A 19,614-nucleotide genomic window follows, 5' to 3' on the forward strand; every position below is an offset into this window, starting at 1 on the left:
GAAATGTTATTACCCCGCTAATATGACAGCATCTTACATGACGCAGATGAAGCACCATAGGACCCGGATTCACGAAGCAGTTACGCAAGCACTTACGAACCTGTACATCTTATCTCAATCTTTGGGGCTTTGTTTACAATTATTAAACAGTTAATAAGCTCCGAAACACCTGCAGGCTGTTTATAACAATAATAACAGTTGATTGGCAATTTTCATGCTTGTAAACTGTTTAATAAATGTAACCAAAGCCGTCAAAGATTGAGGAAAGATGTACACGTTAGTAAGTACTTGCGTAACTTCTTCATGAATCTGGCCCTCTGATTGCTTCCAAACACTTCAGCGGAGCTCAGCGACAAGAATTAACATCTGAGTGCCATTTGGTCACTTGTATGACCAACCTAATTGTGTTATTGACTTGTAGCCTCTCAGTAGGTGTACATACTTCCTCTCCCAGCTCCATCCTACATTATCTTTTACACATCCTTTTTTCCTCTTTCCAGTTCTCGTTCTCTCTCTGTTCCACCCAAGAGCTCCCCCATCCCTTCCCTTCCCATCCAGTGACCATAGACCGGGATACATCGCCTCCCTCACCTCCCCTTCCAATCCCCGTCAGCACATATACATTCCTGCTCTCCCGCTGCCCGGCTAGGCCGCTAGGGAGTGTCGGGATCACTGATTGCCAATACGCGTTTAAACACGAGCAGGAATAGACGGCTGGAGCCCCAGGGACTCTCAGCACGCCTTCAACATGACCACAGGGTGCGAGGAATGGGTGCAGCATGAGCAGAGGGGCTACAAGAGGGTGCAGTATTCAGCGCCGCGGTGCAAGTCAGCGCCCCGGTGCAACAGTCAGAGCCCCCCGGTGCAACAGTCAGCGCCCCGGTGCAACAGTCAGCGCCCCGGTGCAACAGTCAGCACCCCGGTGCAACAGTCAGCGCCCCGGTGCAACAGTCAGCACCCCGGTGCAACAGTCAGCACCCCGGTGCAATAGTCAGCGCCCCGGTGCAACAGTCAGCGCCCCGGTGCAGCAGTCAGCACCCCGGTGCAACAGTCAGCGCCCCGGTGCAGCAGTCAGCGCCCCGGTGCAACAGTCAGCCCCCCGGTGCAACAGTCAGCGCCCCGGTGCAACAGTCAGCGCCCCGGTGCAACAGTCAGCGCCCCGGTGCAGCAGTCAGCGCCACGGTGCAACAGTCAGCGCCCCGGTGCAACAGTCAGCGCCCCGGTGCAGCAGTCAGCGCCCCGGTGCAACAGTCAGCGCCCCGGTGCAACAGTCAGCGCCCCGGTGCAGCAGTCAGCGCCCCGGTGCAACAGTCAGCGCCCCGGTGCAACAGTCAGCGCCCCGGTGCAACAGTCAGCGCCCCGGTGCAACAGTCAGCGCCCCGGTGCAACAGTCAGCGCCCCGGTGCAACAGTCAGCGCCCCGGTGCAGCAGTCAGCGCCCCGGTGCAACAGTCAGCGCCCCGGTGCAGCAGTCAGCGCCCCGGTGCAACAGTCAGCGCCCCGGTGCAACAGTCAGCGCCCCGGTGCAACAGTCAGCGCCCCGGTGCAACAGTCAGCGCCCCGGTGCAGCAGTCAGCGCCCCGGTGCAGCAGTCAGCGCCCCGGTGCAACAGTCAGCGCCCCGGTGCAGCAGTCAGCGCCCCGGTGCAGCAGTCAGCGCCCCGGTGCAACAGTCAGCGCCCCGGTGCAGCAGTCAGCGCCCCGGTGCAACAGTCAGCGCCCCGGTGCAACAGTCAGCGCCCCGGTGCAACAGTCAGCGCCCCGGTGCAACAGTCAGCGCCCCGGTGCAGCAGTCAGCGCCCCGGTGCAGCAGTCAGCGCCCCGGTGCAACAGTCAGCGCCCCGGTGCAGCAGTCAGCGCCCCGGTGCAGCAGTCAGCGCCCCGGTGCAACAGTCAGCGCCCCGGTGCAACAGTCAGCGCCCCGGTGCAACAGTCAGCGCCACGGTGCAACAGTCAGCGCCCCGGTGCAGCAGTCAGCGCCCCGGTGCAACAGTCAGCGCCCCGGTGCAACAGTCAGCGCCCCGGTGCAACAGTCAGCGCCCCGGTGCAACAGTCAGCGCCCCGGTGCAGCAGTCAGCGCCCCGGTGCAACAGTCAGCGCCCCGGTGCAACAGTCAGCGCCCCGGTGCAACAGTCAGCGCCCCGGTGCAACAGTCAGCGCCACGGTGCAACAGTCAGCGCCCCGGTGCAGCAGTCAGCGCCCCGGTGCAACAGTCAGCGCCCCGGTGCAACAGTCAGCGCCCCGGTGCAACAGTCAGCGCCCCGGTGCAGCAGTCAGCGCCCCGGTGCAACAGTCAGCGCCCCGGTGCAACAGTCAGCGCCCCGGCGCAACAGTCAGCGCCCCGGTGCAGCAGTCAGCGCCCCGGTGCAACAGTCAGCGCCCCGGTGCAACAGTCAGCGCCCCGGTGCAGCAGTCAGCGCCCCGGTGCAACAGTCAGCGCCCCGGTGCAACAGTCAGCGCCCCGGCGCAACAGTCAGCGCCCCGGTGCAGCAGTCAGCGCCCCGGTGCAACAGTCAGCGCCCCGGTGCAACAGTCAGCGCCCCGGCGCAACAGTCAGCGCCCCGGTGCAGCAGTCAGCGCCCCGGTGCAACAGTCAGCGCCCCGGTGCAACAGTCAGCGCCCCGGTGCAGCAGTCAGCGCCCCGGTGCAACAGTCAGCGCCCCGGTGCAGCAGTCAGCGCCCCGGTGCAGCAGTCAGCGCCCCGGTGCAGCAGTCAGCGCCCCGGTGCAACAGTTAGCGCCCCGGTGCAACAGTCAGCGCCCCGGTGCAGCAGTCAGCGCCCCGGTGCAGCAGTCAGCGCCCCGGTGCAACGCTTGTAGAGAGATATATTTCCCCAGGAATTTGTGGAGAGCGAAATCTTGCCCATCAAAGTATGTGTGACGAGCGAGAAATTACCTTTTAAGAAATGTGTGGAAGAGTGAGGTCTTGTGTCAAGAGTGACGTGGAGGGCTTCTCTGGTGAGGGACGACGCGGATAGTGCCTCATAACTCCTACAAAATATAAAGAGCGACAGAGTCAAAGTCAAGTGAGAAAGAGCGACATTTTCTCACTTGAGAAAAAGTGAGAGATTTTGTGGTAAAAAGATAGAGAGATTATGTAGGGTAACGTGAAAGAATTAGGTGTATAAAAGGAAAAATGTAGAAATTTGATTGGAAAACGTGTATAGACAGCTCCGGTCCCAAGAAGAAATCTAAAAAGTATCTACCCATCGAGAGAACAAGCAGAATGTGACGTTGTCCGGCCAGAACTCCTGAAGAAAGGGTCTTCTTCCCTCCCCCTCCCTCTCCCCTCTTCCCTCCTGCAAAGAAAACGTGGAGAGACAGCTGCTGTCCTTCAAGAAAAAATAAGAGAGAGTGGAATTCTGTCCTTAACGGGAGGTGTGGAGAGGACAGAATTGCTCTCACCCCGGCAAGAACTAGGTGGAGTTTGTGGTTCACGTCGGGAGGATGGGAGGAGTTTTTCTTCGTCCTCTGGATAAGACGCAAAACTGCCGCCAAACTTTTGACTTGAGAATAAGAAAAAATCTTAATTTATCATGATTTTTTTTTCAACGTGTTCTTTTAACACTTTTGTTGGTGGTTCGAGGTTGATGAGGATGAAGGCGGTTGTGGTGGACAATGAGTGGTTGGTGGTGAGGCAGGTGAGGGTGGTAGTTGTGGGCATGGAATGGGTAGTTACCTCACAATGTCTACGAGAGAGTGAGGTGTAACGCATTGTGCCTCGCCTACCAGCCTTGAGGAACCTTTTGCCTTGCAATTTAACTATTATCAAATTCTTTGCCGAATCTGGCCTTAAAGCGGTTGACGGAGATGGCTTCCACAACTTCTTTAAGTGCATTCCTCTTGTTGATCACCCGTACAGGGTACGAATATTTCCATAGCAGCCGCATATAACAGCCTGGTTGATGAGACCAGCAATCAGAAGGCCTGGTTAGAGACCGGGCCGCGGGGAAGTTGATCCTTGGAATCATCAACAGGTAGTAAACAGGCTCATTTGTGTTTCTTGCTTCCTCCTGTATTCTACCATCGTACTTTCTTTCAAATTTAAAAGGCTATCCTTGTCGACTATATCTATTTCCCCCTCAGTATCTTGTATATTGTGATCATATCTCTCTGTTCCTTTTATCCTCTACGGTTGTGAGACTTTGTTCCTTTAATCAGCTTATCAGCTCTTAGCTTAGCTCTCGTAGGTTTGGCACAAATTCTATTACAATTCTCTTAAACGTTATAAGTCTTGGTGTTGTGCTTCACAAGGAGCGGATTCCAGGCCAGAACTGCATATTTTATTGATCTTACTTGAGCTAATTTGAGCCTTTATTTAGATTTTTTAAATGACAGGTTGTGTTTGTCAACTTTCCACATGTTGTCTAAATGATGCTGTTTATATGTGCCTTTCTTGTAATATTTGAGTTTGATAATTTCCAAAGTACTTTTCTCTTTCCTCTTTCTGTTATTGTCCTTGTATTATTGCATAGTCTTTTGTGGTCTGGTTACGTCTCGCTCCCTTGGCTCTTCACACTGGTAAGTTTTTTAGAACTCTTGAAATCTCTTCCTGACTTCTTTGCTCGCTTCCTACTTTTTCTCTGTGAGAGTACCCCCTTTGTCTTCTCAGCTTGATCTCCTTGTCTCTTAGCGTTTTCTCCCCTATTAATTGATACAACAGCTTTCGTTATTCTTTAGCTGGTGGTGGGAATCGTGGGACGATAACCATTATATCGTCGCCTCTCAGACTGTGGCCAAGACATCAGAATATACTCAGCCGTTATGTATAGTAAGTAAACCGAGGAAATCACCTACTGCAACATCACAGCAGTAAGTCCAACATAAGCCACCAATGACAAGCCACAGAAAGGTTTACTTGATAGATTTCTCAGCCAGGTGGAGTGAAGAGCATATTTGAACCCAAGCAGTGTACTGTCGGCTCTGTGTACGTGTGTCATAAGCAAGGTAGCTCACATTGCGACCTGAACCTCACCACCAACTGCCTCAGAGCCACCAGTTTTCTCACCTAACCAGCTACCACTGCGTCTACAGGCATCCAACAATTGTGATCCATTCATAGCTAGACTTATCTGTTCATCATCCATGTAAGTTATGATGTAAAATATCAACAGAGTGTCGATATGAGCTACAGCTCATATGCTACTGAAATCTTGTGTGTGGAACAATGAGTTCCCAGTCGCGATCCACTGTGAAACTATACCATTATCAGCTAATTACTGAGTCTGTAGAGTTGTGTATTTACCAATTCTCTGAGCAGGGAGTGTGTTTTACCTCACTCACTTTACCTCACTTACCTCACTTATCTTCTCCATCAGCTTGCATGGTATGCAAGTTAGGGACACTGGCCTGTAGTTCAGTGCCTCCTGTCTTTCCCCCTTCTTGTATATCGAGACTACATTAGCCGCTTTCCAAATTCTTGGCAGTTCCCCTCTTGCCAGTGATTATGTGTCTGTATGTGTGTTTGTGTGTTACGTCCTCCCCGGTTCCTGTGTGTTCCGGTTCTGTATGCATGTCTGTGTTGATTTTTGTATTTTCCGTGTGGCCCTTCTGGCTTGATTTGTCCTCTTTGCTTCGTATGTTTGTTGTGTGTGACCTTTTGTGACACATGACTGGTTTTGTGTATTACCTTTGTGCAGTGTGTTTGTGTATCCTGTTTTGTGTCCTAATTACTGCTATGTGCTTGTAATATTCTTAGGTTACTGTTTTTACGTTTCTGCTCATGTACCATGTTCAGTGTTACTTGCTACCTTATGTGGACCTTGTTTGGTTCTTTGTTTTGTTTCTCTGTTATGCTACTTTTCTTAATTATCATGTTTTCCATGTTTTGTACTTGTGTGTGTCTTTCCTATGTGTTCAGTGCTTTGCTCAGGTGTAGGGCTACAGTATTTTGTATATTGTTTGTGGTCTTTTTGTGTCTTGTATATTGTGTATTGTGACTGTAGAAATTTGTATTGTACTTGTTCGCATGCTCTGCATGTAAAATTAAAAATAAAAAAATAAAAATTCTCTGAGCATGCGACTAGATAAATTATTCAGCCATTCTGCTGATCAAGCTGCAGAGCGAATATTTCTTGTAACTATTATACACATATAAATAATATTTGGTGTTTACAATGCCATACAATGCATGTGATGTCTTTTCAGATAAACTGAGTTTCCTGACTCCACATGTACTTATTATGTGCAGGCTTTGTTTATATCTGGATATACCGACTGTATCTAGATATACTGAATATATCTGGCTCTGTGCCCGAGGACCACCATTGTTCCAACATTTGCTGCAGTGTCAATAGAGACAGCGTTAAGTGTCAATCATTCCCCGGGTTATATTCATCCATTGGACCCGGGGAAATTCTTCTGTAGAAATCGGTACCAATCAATCTTTCTTGAAACTTAAGTGACACCAACCCCCTTCTCTTCTAATTAATTAGATTTGTGCAAATATATCTCTATATGAAAATGACAACAAGACTTTATTTAAACTGTGACTTATTCTCACTTCACTTTCCTTATGAAGCAGTAAATTATCATATTTCAATAGCAACCATTGACATATACACAATTCTGAACTGTATTTTTTGTTCTATTGCTTTTCTTTCATTCCCTAGCAGGGGGAGTTCTGAAGCGAGTAAACATTATTCTCGCTCCAGTCTCTCATTATCTTACTGGCATAACTAATTAGCACTAATTACTGAAGCTACAATCCTTTTCCCAATTACAGGTAATGCTCTTTTCATCCTGTTGGAGGGAGCTGAGGTGTAGTCAGAATATATAAGCAAGCGATATGAGAATAGCTTTGTCAACTCATGGCACCTGAACAAGGAGCTAAAATTTTAAACATAATTTTAAACTTTTACAGTTCTGAACTGGCAGTCAACGGTGGCCAGGTGAGTTTAACATAAAGAAGCTTAAGGCTTCGTGCTTATACTCAGGTATTGGTGGGATTAAAAGGGCTAGTAATACACACATATTAAGGTACCACGGTACCATCTAATAAGTTGACATTTTTTAAGATCTACAGTTTTAAGGTCTACAGTTTTAAGGTCTACAGTTTTAAGGTCTACAGTTTTAAGGTCTACAGTTTTAAGGTCTACACTAGTGGAATGTCAGCAGCAGTGGGTGTGGTGGAGATGGCGAGAATGGTAGGCACAGTAGTGCTTGTTGTAGTTGGAGTGATGGTCGGTATGGTGAGGGTGGTGACCTGGCTGGCACAGTGCGGTTGGTGGGCTTATGCGAGTTAATTGTGGTGATAATGGTGTTAAGGTTTAACGGCAGCGATTGTAGTGGATGGGGGGAGGGAGGGCAGGCGAGTGGAGGTGTCTTGAGGAATAGACCGTAAAAAGCTTTGTCATCTGGTTCACAGCAGATCGATCGTTCGACAGTCCAAACAAGGGTTTCGTAGTTACAAAAGAGTATGACGGATGGGTTTTAGTAGCGGGTCGGAGTGCAAATTTATTTTAATGTGTAGACATCTTAAATGGTAAATTACTTCCATAAACGTAGCGTGTAGCGTCATATAATTTAATTGTAAATAATTATTCAGTCCTTGAACACAAGGCCTGAACCCTGACATGGTAAATTCTCCCAAAAATACTAAATAATTAAAATCTTTAATATTTTAATGTCATTTTACGTAGATAAGAAAGGCTAACGGGCTGCAAGTTGCATTCTTGGATTCAACCTCTGGGCTCTTCAAGCTCGGCTGTTCATAACTCCTTCAGCACCGTGAGCGATACATTAGGATACAGATTTCTAACCTATGTCAACTCATGGCACATGAACAAGGAGCTAAAATTTTAAACACAATATATTCTAGATCTGCACTTTGCTCCCTACCGTTAATCATATGCTAATATCTGTCTGTTATTGTTTCATAGTTGACTCTTAAGAGTCGTATTGTCCTCTAGGGCTCGATCCCACCCCTCAACTCCACCCCATTTCAGTCTGATGCTGAAAAAAATGACAGTTAAAAATTTAAGGTCTGTATCTAGCAGATTATCTAGAAGGATAAGGATATTAAAACCATTATATAAACTAAAGAAAATATTAAACAAAACATTAAATTATTATAGAGTTGTGAATTAACACTAACTTCACAAAACTGTGTCAGTATTTCCCGCTGCAGTAGAGAGGATTGTCGGGTCTAGCAGGGCTACACCCTACACTTGATCAGACCCTAACCTAACCATCAGACAGTAGTTAATGCACCCTGAGGTAATATCACCGTACATGTGGCTAGAAGTATACACTCCTTAGCAATGTATTCCATCACATATACTACTTCAACTTAAGTGATGATAGTAAGCCTGGCTGGCTGTGTAAAAGAGGCCGGGTCCTCTGAGTAACACCAGGAGAGGGACCCACTGTCACTTTGAGTAACACCAGGAGAAGGACCCACTGTCACTCTGAGTAACACCAGGAGAGCCACCCACTGCCACTCACCCTGGGGGATATCATGCACCTGAGTATAAACACGGCTGACTACTTACAACAGTTGATTGATTGACAGTTGAGAGGCGGGCCGAAAGAGCAGAGCTCAACCCCCGCAAGCACAACTAGGTGGACACACACACACACAGAGGTTACCTAAAACGCCCAGTTTTTTCTGTGTACAATACAATTTCTCTATAACTGACTCTTTACCAACATTCCATTGATATTTTATACTAAAGGTGATGTGTGAGTAAATAAATAAAAATACATACCTAAATAAAATAAAAACCAGATACGGAATACAAATACAACTAAACGTAAAATAAAATATATAATACCATTAATATTTTTATCAAAAGTATAAACTATTTTCAGAAAATAAACAAAATAAAAAAATGAAGCGTTGGAGGCCACCCGACAGATGGCTCGGGTCGTGAGGCAGGTGGCTCGGGTCGTGAGGCAGGTGGCTCGGGTCGTGAGGCAGGTGGCTCGGGTCGTGAGGCAGGTGGCTCGGGTCGTGAGGCAGGTGGCTCGGGTCGTGAGGCAGGTGGCTCGGGTCGTGAGGCAGGTGGCTCGGGTCGTGAGGCAGGTGGCTCGGGTCGTGAGGCAGGTGGCTCGGGTCGTGAGGCAGGTGGCTCGGGTCGTGAGGCAGGTGGCTCGGGTCGTGAGGCAGGTGGCTCGGGTCGTGAGGCAGGTGGCTCGGGTCGTGAGACAGGTGGCTCGGGTCCAGAGGCAGGTGGCTCGGGTCGTGAGGCAGGTGGCTCGGGTCGTGAGACAGGTGGCTCGGGTCCAGAGGCAGGTGGCTCGGGTCGTGAGGCAGGTGGCTCGGGTCGTGATACAGGTGGGTCGGGACAAGGAACAAGTGGGTCTGGAGGTGGCACCGTATAGCAACAGCGAGGGAGTAGTTACCATGGGGTGGCTGGCGGTGCCAGAAGGCGCCTGTGACGACCAGCCTCCCTCCCTCATGGGATTAACGCCCAAGCAATTTCCGTTTGCTGGGAGAGGATTAAACTCTATGCCGGTGAGCGGGTAACTGGAGTATACTTTTTGGGCCGGGGTGTGCCTGCTTTGATGCTCATGTGTATGTGTGTGTCTACTCACCTAATTGTGCTTGCAGGGGCTGAGCTTCTGCTCTTTGGTCCTGCCTTTCAATTGTCAGTCAACTGATATACAGGTTCCTGAGCCTATTGGGCTCAGGAACCCCCCCAACCCCCCCTTGATTATAGAACGGTCTCTTCTTCTGTCTTAATCCTCCTCATAATTTTCGCATTATCATCAGCAAACATTGAGAGGAACGAATTTATTCCATCTTGGAGATCGTTTTCATATATAAGAAACATGATAGGCTCAAGGACTGAACCTTGTGGTTCTCCACTAGTGACGTCTCGCCACTCTGAGACCTCACCCCTCACAGTGACTCGCTGTCTTCTGTTGCTTAGGTACTCTCTTATCCAATGGAGTACCTTCCCTGTTATTCCTGCCTGCACTTCCACCTTATGCACTAGTCTCTTATGGAGTACTATGTCAAAGACTTTCAGACAATCCAGAATTATGCAGTCTGCCCACCTTTGTCTTCCTTAAATTATTGTTGCCTGGTCATACAATTCTATTAAAGCTGAGAGGCAAGATTTGCCATACCAGAACCCATGCTAGTGATGTGTTACAATATTCTCTCTCCAGATGTTCTTCTAGTTTTAGTAGAACTACAGAGAGAAAAAGTAGTTTAGAGAGAAAGTACAGGAGAGAGAGCGAGAGAGAGAGAGAGAGAGAGAGAGAGAGAGAGAGAGAGAGAGAGAGAGAGAGAGAGAGAGAGAGAGAGAGAGAGAGAGAGAGAGAGAGAGAGAGAGGGAGAGAGAGAGGGAGAGAGAGAGGGAGAGAGAGAGGGAGAGAGAGAGAGAGAGAGAGAGGGAGAGAGAGAGAGAGAGAGAGAGAGAGAGAGAGAGAGAGAGAGAGAGAGAGAGAGAGAGGGAGAGAGAGAGGGAGAGAGAGAGGGAGAGAGAGAGGGAGAGAGAGAGGGAGAGAGAGAGAGAGAGAGAGAGAGAGAGAGAGAGAGAGAGAGAGAGAGAGAGAGAGAGAGAGAGAGAGAGAGAGAGAGAGAGAGAGAGAGGGAGAGAGAGAGGGAGAGAGAGAGAGAGAGAGAGAGAGAGAGAGAGAGAGAGAGAGAGAGAGAGAGAGAGAGAGAGAGAGAGAGAGAGAGAGAGAGAGAGAGAGAGGGAGAGAGAGAGGGAGAGAGAGAGGGAGAGAGAGAGAGAGAGAGAGAGAGAGAGAGAGAGAGAGAGAGAGGGAGAGAGAGAGGGAGAGAGAGAGGGAGAGAGAGAGGGAGAGAGAGAGGGAGAGAGAGAGAGAGAGAGAGAGAGAGAGAGAGAGAGAGAGAGAGAGAGAGAGAGAGAGAGAGAGAGAGAGAGAGAGAGAGAGAGGGAGAGAGAGAGGGAGAGAGAGAGGGAGAGAGAGAGGGAGAGAGAGAGAGAGAGAGAGAGAGAGAGAGAGAGAGAGAGAGAGAGAGAGAGAGAGAGAGAGAGAGAGAGAGAGAGAGAGAGAGAGAAAACAGTTACAAATCTATAAAGAAAATACTTAAAAAGAAGAAAAAAATAGTGGCAAAAAAAAAAAAAGTGTCTAGCAATTACGCTCTAAAACTTTTATTCAACTCCCACTAAAAGTTGAGAGTTGATATCAGCTTCACCTTTTTTTCTTTTTGCTCACTCTGACTCTGAATCGAAATGGCATTACGAGTGAAAATATCGCTGAAAACAGAACCAAGGAGGTGAAAACTTTCCACATTAATCCCGGCAGTATAGTGCTTGCCTCCTTCCCTGTGTCAAATACTTCCATATTATCTACATTTCTCCGTCCTGAGGTTCTTCGTGATGTTCCTCTTGTGAAACCTCTGTTCAGGTGAACACGGGGGTTATATGCCATGTTAATATTTATCAGGTTGCATTACGAGAAGTGTTCATTAACAAATATCTAAAGAATAACTCAAAGTGTTCAACCCTTCCTGCCAGTGATATTGGTCACTATATAGGTCACTATATCACTGGGAGGCAGGGCTGCAGGTCACTATATCACTGGAAGGCAGGGCTGTGGGTCACTGTATCACTGGGAGGCAGGGCTGCAGGTCACTATAACACTGGGAGGCAGGGCTGTGGGTCACTGTATCACTGGGAGGCAGGGCTGCAGGTCACTATATCACTGGAAGGCAGGGCTGTGGGTCACTGTATCACTGGGAGGCAGGGCTGCAGGTCACTATATCACTGGAAGGCAGGGCTGTGGGTCACTGTATCACTGGGAGGCAGGGCTGCAGGTCACTATAACACTGGGAGGCAGGGCTGCAGGTCACTATAACACTGGGAGGCAGGGCTGCAGGTCACTATATCACTGGGAGGCAGGGCTGCAGGTCACTATAACACTGGGAGGCAGGGCTGTGGGTCACTGTATCACTGGGAGGCAGGGCTGCAGGGCACTATATCACTGGGAGGCAGACCTGCAGGTCACTATATCACTGGGACCCAGGGCTGCAGGTCACTATATCACTGGGACCCAGGGCTGCAGGTCACTATATCACTGGGAGGCAGGTCTGTAGGTCACTGTATCACTGGGAGGCTGCAGGTCACTATATCACTAGGAGGCAGGGCTGCAGGTCACTATATCACTGGGAGGCAGGGCTGCGGGTCACTATATGTGTCCTCGCATATATAAAATATCCCCTGACAGTCCTATATGTCAGTTATATGTGAGTATCACAGTAAAGGATGAATATTGTTAAGATGGCAGAGGACTGCGGAGCAACGCCCTCCTCTCCCTTACCTTCCTTACTTTCCCTTTACTTTCTTCTTCGTTACTTTCCCATAATATTCGGTCCTCTTCCCAGCGTATCTGTTCCACCCACACATTTCCCCCTCCCCGTCCCCTCCCTCCACCAGGGTTTTGCACGTCAGGTTCGCTATGATTGATGGTCTCCCGCTGCCTGCAATATGCTGAAAAAATTTATAAAAGATATGGAGATTCGGGACATAATTTTGAGATATAAGTAAAAAAGAAGAAAAAGTTTTACTAAGGGGGATATCTCCAGAGAAAAAATGTTATCTTGAAAAGCGTTTCCGCGCTTGGGGTGGGAAATACCTGTCTTGTGGTTATACGCATCTCTCTTCTCGGGAAGCTGCTGCGGTGTTCAGGAGGAGGCTCCTCTCACCCGGTGAGGGAACTCCTCTCACCCGGTGAAGGGGGAACTGGTCACCCGAGAGGGAACTCTTCTCACCCGGCGGACAGAGACTGCTCTCGTCCGGTCAGGGCGGGACCCTTTGGCTATTTCTAATGTTCTATTGTTGCTGTATCTGTCAAGTATTGTCGCTGTATCTGTCGAATATTGTCGCTGTGTCTGTCGAATATTGTCGCTGTATCTGTCGAGTATTGTCGCTGTATCTGTCGAATATTGTCGCCGTATCTGTCGAGTATTGTCGCTGTATCTGTCGAGTATTGTCGCTGTATCTGTCGAATATTGTCGCTGTATCTGTCGAATATTGTCGTTGTATCTGTCGAATATTGTCGCCGTATCTGTCGAATATTGTCGCTGTATCTGTCGAATATTGTCGCCGTATCTGTCGAATATTGTCGCCGTATCTGTCGAATATTGTCGCTGTATCTGTCGAATATTGTCGCTGTATCTGTCGAATATTGTCGCTGTATCTGTCGAATATTGTCGCTGTATCTGTCGAATATTGTCGCCGTATCTGTCGAATAATGTCGCCGTATCTGTCGAATATTGTCGCCGTATCTGTCGAATATTGTCGCTGTATCTGTCGAATATTGTCGCTGTATCTGTCGAATATTGTCGCTGTATCTGTCGAATATTGTCGCTGTATCTGTCGAATATTGTCGCCGTATCTGTCGAATAATGTCGCCGTATCTGTCGAATATTGTCGCCGTATCTGTCGAATATTGTCGCTGTATCTGTCGAATATTGTCGCTGTATCTGTCGAATATTGTCGCTGTATCTGTCGAATATTGTCGCCGTATCTGTCGAATATTGTCGCTGTATCTGTCGAATATTGTCGCCGTATCTGTCGAATATTGTCGCTGTATCTGTCGAATATTGTCGCCGTATCTGTCGAATATTGTCGCCGTATCTGTCGAATATTGTCGCCGTATCTGTCGAATATTGTCGCTGTATCTGTCGAATATTGTCGCTGTATCTGTCGAATATTGTCGCTGTATCTGTCGAATATTGTCGCTGTATCTGTCGAATATTGTCGCTGTATCTGTCGAATATTGTCGCCGTATCTGTCGAATATTGTCGCCGTATCTGTCGAATATTGTCGCCGTATCTGTCGAATATTGTCGCTGTATCTGTCGAATATTGTCGCTGTATCTGTCGAATATTGTCGCCGTATCTGTCGAATATTGTCGCTGTATCTGTCGAATATTGTCGCCGTATCTGTCGAATATTGTCGCCGTATCTGTCGAATATTGTCGCTGTATCTGTCGAATATTGTCGCTGTATCTGTCGAATATTGTCGCTGTATCTGTCGAATATTGTCGCTGTATCTGTCGAATATTGTCGCCGTATCTGTCGAATATTGTCGCTGTATCTGTCGAATATTGTCGCCGTATCTGTCGAATATTGTCGCCGTATCTGTTGAATATTGTCGCTGTATCTGTCGAATATTGTCGCTGTATCTGTCGAATATTGTCGCTGTATCTGTCGAATATTGTCGCTGTATCTGTCGAATATTGTCGCCGTATCTGTCGAATATTGTCGCTGTATCTGTCGAATATTGTCGCTGTATCTGTCGAATATTGTCGCTGTATCTGTCGAATATTGTCGCCGTATCTGTCGAATAATGTCGCCGTATCTGTCGAATATTGTCGCCGTATCTGTCGAATATTGTCGCTGTATCTGTCGAATATTGTCGCTGTATCTGTCGAATATTGTCGCTGTATCTGTCGAATATTGTCGCTGTATCTGTCGAATATTGTCGCTGTATCTGTCGAATATTGTCGCCGTATCTGTCGAATATTGTCGCTGTATCTGTCGAATATTGTCGCCGTATCTGTCGAATATTGTCGCCGTATCTGTCGAATATTGTCGCCGTATCTGTCGAATATTGTCGCTGTATCTGTCGAATATTGTCGCTGTATCTGTCGAATATTGTCGCTGTATCTGTCGAATATTGTCGCTGTATCTGTCGAATATTGTCGCTGTATCTGTCGAATATTGTCGCCGTATCTGTCGAATATTGTCGCCGTATCTGTCGAATATTGTCGCCGTATCTGTCGAATATTGTCGCTGTATCTGTCGAATATTGTCGCTGTATCTGTCGAATATTGTCGCCGTATCTGTCGAATATTGTCGCTGTATCTGTCGAATATTGTCGCCGTATCTGTCGAATATTGTCGCCGTATCTGTCGAATATTGTCGCTGTATCTGTCGAATATTGTCGCTGTATCTGTCGAATATTGTCGCTGTATCTGTCGAATATTGTCGCTGTATCTGTCGAATATTGTCGCCGTATCTGTCGAATATTGTCGCTGTATCTGTCGAATATTGTCGCTGTATCTGTCGAATATTGTCGCCGTATCTGTCGAATATTGTCGCTGTATCTGTCGAATATTGTCGCTGTATCTGTCGAATATTGTCGCTGTATCTGTCGAATATTGTCGCTGTATCTGTCGAATATTGTCGCCGTATCTGTCGAATATTGTCGCTGTATCTGTCGAATATTGTCGCTGTATCTGTCGAATATTGTCGCTGTATCTGTCGAATATTGTCGCCGTATCTGTCGAATATTGTCGCTGTATCTGTCGAATATTGTCGCCGTATCTGTCGAATATTGTCGCTGTATCTGTCGAATATTGTCGCTGTATCTGTCGAATATTGTCGCTGTATCTGTCGAATATTGTAGTGTCGCTAGTCAGGGTGTCTCTGGTGACGGGCTGGTTGTGTGTAGAAATGATGTGAACCTTTGACTGAACGTTATGGTTAAAGCATTGCTAGGGAGTCTTACAAAAGATGTCATATCTATATCTACAAAATGGAATATCATCTGTTTTTGTTTATCTGTCCTAGATTTAAGGCAAAATGCTTTGGCCTTGACTCAATGAACTTTTCAGGGTGACTAGTCATAAAGTAGTCCAGGTGCCCCGCTCGAAGAGGTGTCAGCCTTCATGAAGTCAGTGTTGGTGAAATGTTCAGGGTAGAATCCACAGTTGATCAGACCACCCACTAGAAGGTGAAGGGACGACGACGTCTCGGTCAATCCTGGACCATTCTCAAGTCGATTGTGACTAGAATCCACAGTCTCTCAATGTAATTATTTTACCTCAAGTACGTCACAAAGTATGTAACCCTTCATACATTCGAGGGTAGCTGTATAGATGTAGACGTACCTTAATATGTTATTAAAAAATAATTATTCATGGGCTCCCAACACTTAAATGGCACAATCTTTCGTGGGCATCCGGGCACTGCCGGGTACCCAAGCTATTTGGCTATAAACTGACACCGTTGGTGCTCACAGTCTTTAAGTGGGCATGTCAAGGCTCATAACACATTTTGTCTCTTTAAAGTCAACCAGTTTGATATCGGGAGAGTTCTTCACGAGCAAGGGACCAACCACTTGGGCTGGACGGTAGAGCGACGGTCTCGCTTTATGCCATCCGTCCCATCCCAAATCTATATCCTGTATATCTATACCACTCTTCCAAGTGGTATATAGTCGCAATGGCTTGGCACTTTCACTTGATAATTCCATTCCATTCACGAGCAAGTTAGCGGTCTCCGTACCCTCGTAGTAGAAGGTGAGCTGCTGTATCTTGTGGTTAGTGTTGCTCAGGGTTACATTTCTTTCAGTTATATCTATCAGAACTATTTCCTCCGTCTTGCTAGCCGATGAAAAGAATTTCCTGTAGCTGCCCAGGAGCTGTAAGATATCTATGGCTCGTAAGAACTATTTTGTGTGTGTGTTTCTGTATTTTATTCAATCAATTTTGTAACCAATAGATTGAAATGCTACCATTAGTAGAGTTGCAATTATTGGTAAGTGTGATACTTGTGTTTACAAAATTCCCTGTATAGCATGCAATCAATATTATGTTGGACATGACCATATAGCATTAGAACAGGAACTGCAGGTGATAAATTCCCTTCATTAAGACTTACTAAACACAACTCGTTCACAACTATTGAACACCACTTGTTCACAACTACGAAAGGCACTCTTTCACAATCTCAGTACACCTCTCACAACCACTGAACACCTCTCACAACCACTGAACACCTCTCACAACCACTGAACACCTCTCACAACCACTGAACACCTCTCACAACCACTGAACACCTCTCACAACCACTGAACACCTCTCACAACCACTGAACACCTCTCACAACCACTGAACACCTCTCACAACCACTGAACACCTCTCACAACCACTGAACACCTCTCACAACCACTGAACACCTCTCACAACCACTGAACACCTCTCACAACCACTGAACACCTCTCACAACCACTGAACACCTCTCACAACCACTGAACACCCTTCACAACTACAACACCCAAAGTATGAACGAGAAATTTCAGATATTCAGTCGAGTCTCACAGAATGTAAAAATTTCAGCCTCATCTCAACTTCGGAAACTAACATTGGCTGAAAGAATTCTTACTAATGCGAGTAAATGAGTAAAGTTCCACAATGTCGCATGTGGCGACATTTTGGCCAATAAATTACAGGTGGACTTTTTCCACAATTACAAATACATATACAATATATTTATTGTTTTTCTATATTCTAGTAAGAAGTGTTCATGTGTTCAGGTCTTCAGCTCCACATGGTTGACTGCAGAGCCTCCAGGCTTTGTGTGTTTATTAATGATGCCAAGGTTAGACAGTAGTCAGCTTTTGGGGAATTATATTTGAGGTTCTAGCTCCTGGTATCTGCCTTTGGCGCTGATTGCTTTGGATCATGGCAGAAAACGAAGATGAGCTTGAGAATTTCGCTGTAATCAAGTGGGATTCCGTACCGGGTCTCGGTAGTATAGTTGGGTTCGTTCTAGACTCACAATCGGTAATCCTATAGTTAGAATTCCAGGCGGGACATAAATACTTGGGCACTGTTTCTATCACCTAATGGTTATGTTCCTCTTCCAATAAATAGGTAATCGGGAGTTAGTCAGCAAATCGACCTATAGGATACCGACCATAAGTGGTCTTTACACGTTGTATATCAACTTACTCTTGTTGATTTCAGGACGACGGCGGTTCAAGTGCCTAATGTGCTCTGGTGTCCGAAAAAAACCCGAAGCCTTACTGCACCGAGGAGGCTGGCACTGGAGCCCCACCCCATACAAAAGACCAACCGGAACACTACCGACACCTAGTGGCCCCTGACGAAATCAGCCCGTGGGCAGCGGGAGAAAGTCGCGGCCGAACGGCAAAGTTGGGATGGCCCTTCATGAACTCGTACTCAGTCAGCCAAATACGCAGCAACGTATTTTAGTGACTGCCGGAGCGACAGCCAGACGCCCATGGCACCCAAAAAAGCACGACAGGAGGCCACGAGTATTACACAACAGGCACCAGCTAGCTAGTCTAGCCGGCGGTGGCCACCTGGTCCCTGCCTATGATCCAACCGGAAAATTGAAACTATCAACTAACAAACCAAAGCTATAAGTGCACCAGGCCTGTGTATCAGTCTTGGCCGCTGACGAGGAATGCGTGACGGCAGTACACATTCCCAGTACTCAAACTCTCGACACGTTCTCCGGAGGTCCCAGGTGGAGCAGGTGCCAAGACTTCCGCTCGGCGTCTAGGATGAACCACTGGCTGGTTCGTCTGGTTCGCCAGCCTCCCAGACTAACACCTCCACGCCAGCATCTCGGACAAACATGAGCCTCGACTCTAATGTATATGTCTCAATAAACGTCGCTTCCTGTTACATTACGCGGCGTAGCCTTAAATTCCGATGCGTTCTCAAAATTGATATGCAAATTGCCAGGCGGACTTAAACCCCCGCCTTTCTCACCATATTTTCTTTAAGAAGATTGTGTGTGTGTGTGTGTGTGTGTGTGTGTGTGTGTGTGTGTGTGTGTGTGTGTGTGTGTGTGTGTGTGTGTGTGTGTGTGTGTGTGTGCGCGTTTGCACTTGATGCGTTCATATGCGTGTGTACGACGAGTACGTGAGTGCATGGTTTAATAATGTGTGCATGATCAAGTGATGTTCAACCGAGTACCAAATGAACACATACTTGTTCTTGTCACTGTGTGTGTGTGCTGGGAACCTTTCATGAAGGTTGTTTGGCGCGTGAGTGAGCGTGTAGATCAGAGTACGATTGGGTGTGAGAATCCTCTTGTGTGTGAGTGCTTGTGTGAGAGACTGTGAGACGAACTGTTTGCCAGTCTGTATGAGCACCTGTACTCACCTAGTTTTTCTCACCTAGTTGTGCTTGCGGGGGTCTAGCTTTGGCTCTTTGGTCCCGCCTCTCAACAGTCATTCAACTGGTAAACGAGGCTGCTTGAGTACCTGTGTGAACACCTACACTTGTACACTAAGTGATTTCCATGGCAAGAAAGCCCGGTGTTCAACGTTTTTATGTGAGGAAGATGAAGATTAAGCTGCCCAAGAGGTGGCAAGGGCATGAACAGCCCGCAACTGGTGAATTTTTTAAGTGACTAAATACTGTGTGCTGAGGTCGCATTTAAATCGTCAGTCCTTACTATATGGGTGATATCGCGGGGGGAAAGATACTTTTGACAGTATTTATGAGGGTCTCCAGCTGCTGGACACCTTTTTTGACCAGACGAGTGGCAGTGTTGATGGCTTCAGGCTGGGTTACTGCAAGATTCAGGGACTCTTAAAGCTCTTCTAAGGTCGTTGTTTGCTTCACATTCCAGGAGATAGTGAAGTAGTGGCTTTTGTGTGATTATTTGCCTGAAGATACATTCCCACTTGTATAGGGAAATTGGCTTCACTAATTTCCCTGTTGCATCTGTTCCGGATTCGCTCCTGCTAGTCTCAGGCACAGTCCTGACCAACCTGTCTATATCCCCGTCCCGACCCGTCCCGACCAGACCCAACCCGACGCGCCCAACATCACGACCAAACACTACGGTCTTTACCATTTATAGCTGGCAAACATTAGTATTGAGCGGCGTTGTATGGTTGAGTCAACAGCCCTAACGAGTAATGT

The 19,614-nt window shown here is 47.4% G+C and overlaps 2 protein-coding genes across 2 annotated transcripts; one reads left to right on the forward strand and one right to left on the reverse strand.

Moving 5' to 3' along the window:
- The first annotated feature begins 779 nt into the window (after positions 1-779).
- Positions 780-9,321, forward strand: LOC123744977 (polycystin-1-like protein 3). The gene is made up of 2 exons (XM_069306187.1): positions 780-2,730; positions 8,855-9,321. Exons 1-2 carry the CDS (start codon positions 780-782, stop codon positions 9,319-9,321), a joined length of 2,418 nt encoding a protein of 805 aa, XP_069162288.1.
- A 3,420-nt stretch (positions 9,322-12,741) lies between these two features.
- On the reverse strand, positions 12,742-19,546 carry LOC138353314 (uncharacterized). Its single transcript, XM_069306188.1, has 4 exons — positions 19,461-19,546; positions 14,190-14,370; positions 13,090-13,424; positions 12,742-12,940 (listed from the first exon to the last, which is right to left on the reverse strand). The coding sequence occupies exons 1-4, from the start codon at positions 19,544-19,546 to the stop codon at positions 12,742-12,744; spliced, it is 801 nt and encodes a 266-aa protein (XP_069162289.1).
- Positions 19,547-19,614: the final 68 nt, after the last annotated feature.

The sequence above is a fragment of the Procambarus clarkii genome, chromosome 57 (genome assembly GCF_040958095.1).
Source record: "Procambarus clarkii isolate CNS0578487 chromosome 57, FALCON_Pclarkii_2.0, whole genome shotgun sequence".
In the NCBI taxonomy this organism is placed as follows: domain Eukaryota; kingdom Metazoa; phylum Arthropoda; class Malacostraca; order Decapoda; family Cambaridae; genus Procambarus; species Procambarus clarkii.